The sequence below is a fragment of the Ostrinia furnacalis genome, unplaced genomic scaffold, assembly GCF_004193835.3.
Source record: "Ostrinia furnacalis isolate ACB-3 unplaced genomic scaffold, ASM419383v2 OfSCF0770, whole genome shotgun sequence".
NCBI lineage: Eukaryota > Metazoa > Arthropoda > Insecta > Lepidoptera > Crambidae > Ostrinia > Ostrinia furnacalis.
The window spans coordinates 249,970-253,372 of record NW_021131009.1 but is presented as its reverse complement, the minus strand read 5'-3'; the positions used below and the strand labels follow the sequence as shown (position 1 = coordinate 253,372).

The following is a 3,403-nucleotide window of genomic DNA, read 5'->3' as shown; positions in this document are numbered from 1 at the left end:
GGTAGGTAGGGGTCATTGGACAAAATTCTACGTGCTCACGGACCGTGCTTTAGCTAGGATGGATCCAGAATTTTCTTCTGGGAGCCCCAGAGGACAACCCCCTCCCCCCTAGACAAATTAACTTCTTCAGCTTCACGGAGCGATATAACTTCAGAATGTTGCTTGTCTTGGAAGCAGTAGGTTATTGTTATCATCACGCGTCGATTCTCTTCGAGATACTATCGTCTCTTCCCTCATTGGTGCCTCTGAGCAGCCATCCTTGTCCCGGCCGCGCCGGCTGGGTGCCCACGGGCCGGTCGTCCGCTCCCGCCAGCTGTGCTAGCAGCATGCGCCGGCGCCGCGTCGAGCGGTTGACGGAGCTTCCATGGACCAGCAGGTACTCTTCGGCTTCACGGAGTGACTAAGTTACTTCGGAATCAAAACTGTCACTTAAATAACTTTGTCTAGGGAGGTAGTAGGTAATTTTTGTCATTACGCGTCGAATCTCTTAGAGATGCTGGCATCTCTCCCCTCATTGGTGCCTCTGAGTAGCCATCCTTGTCCGGGCCGCGCCGGCTGGGTGCCCACGGGCCGGTCGTCCGCTCCCGCCAGCTGGGCCAGCAGCATGCGCCGGCGCCGCGTCGAGCGGTTGACGGAGCTGCCATGAACCAGCAGGTACTCTTCGGCTTCACGGAGCGAACTAAGTAACTTCGGAATCAAAACTGTCACTTAAGTATTTTTGTCTAAGGAGGTATAGGTATTTTTTGTGATTACGCGTCGAATCTCTTAGAGATACTCGCATCTCTTCCCTCATTGGTGCCTCTGAGCAGCCAGCCTTGTCCGGGCCGCACCGGCTGGGTGCCCACGGGCCGGTCGTCCGCTCCCGCCAGCTGTGCCAGCAGCATGCGTCGGCGCCGCACGGAGCGGTTGACGGAGCTGCCGTGGACGAGCAGGTACTCTTCGGCTTCACGGAGCGAACTAAGTAACATCGGAATCAAAACTGTCACATTAACTTTGTCTAGGGAGGGAGTAGGTAATTTTTGTAGTCATTACGCNCAGCTGTGCCAGCAGCATGCGCCGGCGCCGCGCGGAGCAGTTGACGGAGCTGCCGTGGACGAGCAGGTACGAAAAGATGAGGACGTCACCGCGCTCAGCGATGACGGGGGTCGCGCCGGAGAGAGGGAATTTGGCCTAGGGAAAAGAAATGTTTTTTTGTTTAAGTGAGGTGTTTTTGTGTCTCTCTCTAAGAAGCGATCGTTATATAGCCGCACATTTCCATCATGTTTGTGGCAATTCAGACTTTGGAAGCCACGTTAAAAGTTGGCCTTTGAAAATGTCATTTTGTTACTGTTACTGTACAGTGTACCTACCATGAGTTTACTATAAGTGTGCTCGCTAGCGAAAACGTCAAAAATCTCTATGGAGATTTTGTTTCTTGAAAGTAGCCGCTAGGGGCGCTGCACAATATGTCATACAATTAATATCATTTTTTTACGCAGTCGCTAGCGAGCACACGTAACGTAAACTCATGGTAAGCACACAGATAACTCATGGCTATTTTGCTTTTGCAGGCATCATCTTGGGCTAAGTTTGTGCTAGCCAAGGTATACGAATAAGTCCGTTGTCCGTTCGCTGCTTTCGCAGGCTGCTACCAACGAATGGTGTCAATAAATACCTGATCCACATAGTGGAAGTTCCCTTCTTTGATCCCGTGGTCCTCCAGGGGCCCGAGCTTGTGTGAGCCGGGGTACACGAACAAGCCTCCGTTGTCCGGGTCCGCTGCCTCTAGGTGGAGGAAGGCTGCTACCAACGAATGGTGCTCGTGGGGGAAGTACGGGTAGTCCTGAAAACAACGTTCTTATGTTTAGATTTAAGATTTTTCTTTCTAACTTATAAGTAAATTTTTAGCATTTTAATAATTCTTTTTTTCTTACATTTCAGCTGAAATTATTTCACAAAAATATTATACCCATTTCAACATAATATTTAGTTTTTATTTAATTAACTGTTGTTAGGTTCTGTTGTACAATGATAATTTTGATAGACTTATATTGAGACAGTGTTTGCTTATCGTAGCAGTGAAAGTCTGAGCTCATTTTATTGTCAAGCTACGCAAAATTTTAAGTTTCTTTAGAGCCCCTGTCTGTTTGTTTCATAAAATATTCAGATTTAAAAAATACATTTTTATTACTTGGTGCATGGGATAAGCGGCTCCCGTCTCCGGGGGCTTCAGATGGGCTTTGGTGTGGTGCAGCACGATGTTCTCAGTCTCCATTATGTCTTCTAATGCATCCAGGAGATCGTTGTTGAATAGGAACAGATTGAATGCTGCTGAATGATACTGCAGGTTGTGAATACCTTTCACCTGAAAACAGTAGCATATGGCATGATAAAATCTTGTAAATGACGTTCAGATAGTTTCGTTTCAGACAAATGACGTCCACTGCTGGACAAAGGGCTCCCCCAAGGTTTTCCATAATGAATGGTCCTGCGCTGCCCGCATCCAGGCTCTTCCCGCGACCTTTACCAGATCTTCGGTCCACCTAGTAGGAGGCCTGCCCACGCTACGTCTTCCAGCCCGTGGTCGCCACTCGAGAACTTTCCGAGTTCAGATATATGTGTATGTATGTTAGTTCTTCCGGTCTGGTTTCAATAATTCACTGGGTTTGTTTTGTGTGTATGCGAATACCTGCAAATAGCTAAGCAAGAATATTACTTCGTACCTACTCTTTGTATTGTTGCAGCTGGTTGGTTTTACGAATAAAAAAATTTGGTATGTGTTACTTTACACAAATCTTCATTAATTAATTCTTATTGTAATTATTGCTTGATCCAATATGAATGTCGTCACAACTCATACGTTGCTCTAAACCACCAAAACATGAAATAATACCAACCGTAAAGGCGCTGTCATTCTTCCTATCGTTCTCATCGCTGCCTACCCAGGAGGCTTCCATCTTCTCCTGGTTCTTCCTCTCGAACAGCTTGTCATATTCTTCACTTATAAGAGTCAGGTCCTTCTCATTGATCAAATTCTTCAGCACAATGTACCCGTTGTCTTTGTAAAACTGTTTTTGTTCTGACATCAAACGACCCATAGTTAGTGAATGAAAAAAAAAAGTATCACTTTTTACTGTTGAGAGAAAAACAACAAAATAAATCTGGGTTGTTTCAATGTTCACAATATCACTCTATTAAACTACACACTGTAATAAGACAGAAACAAGTAATAAACTAGCTCTAATGTTGTTATTAATATGACTTTATTTATATTTCAATATCGATAATGATAAGAGATTTTAAAAACATACATGTCGCGTAATCACGGTAAATTATGTAATTATATTTTATTGTCAACTTACTTAATTTATATTCATCATTATTATCTACGAGATGTGCGTAATCATGAAAATATAAAAAAATT

General features: G+C 44.7%; 1 protein-coding gene across 1 annotated transcript; it reads right to left on the bottom strand.

Annotated features, from left to right (window-relative positions):
• Positions 1–749: 749 nt before the first annotated feature.
• On the bottom strand, positions 750–3,173 carry LOC114350014 (phytanoyl-CoA dioxygenase, peroxisomal). The gene is made up of 5 exons (XM_028300636.1): positions 2,877–3,173; positions 2,171–2,344; positions 1,655–1,822; positions 1,033–1,170; positions 750–869 (listed from the first exon to the last, which is right to left on the bottom strand). The coding sequence occupies exons 1-5, from the start codon at positions 3,075–3,077 to the stop codon at positions 750–752; spliced, it is 801 nt and encodes a 266-aa protein (XP_028156437.1). The 5' UTR covers positions 3,078–3,173.
• Positions 3,174–3,403: the final 230 nt, after the last annotated feature.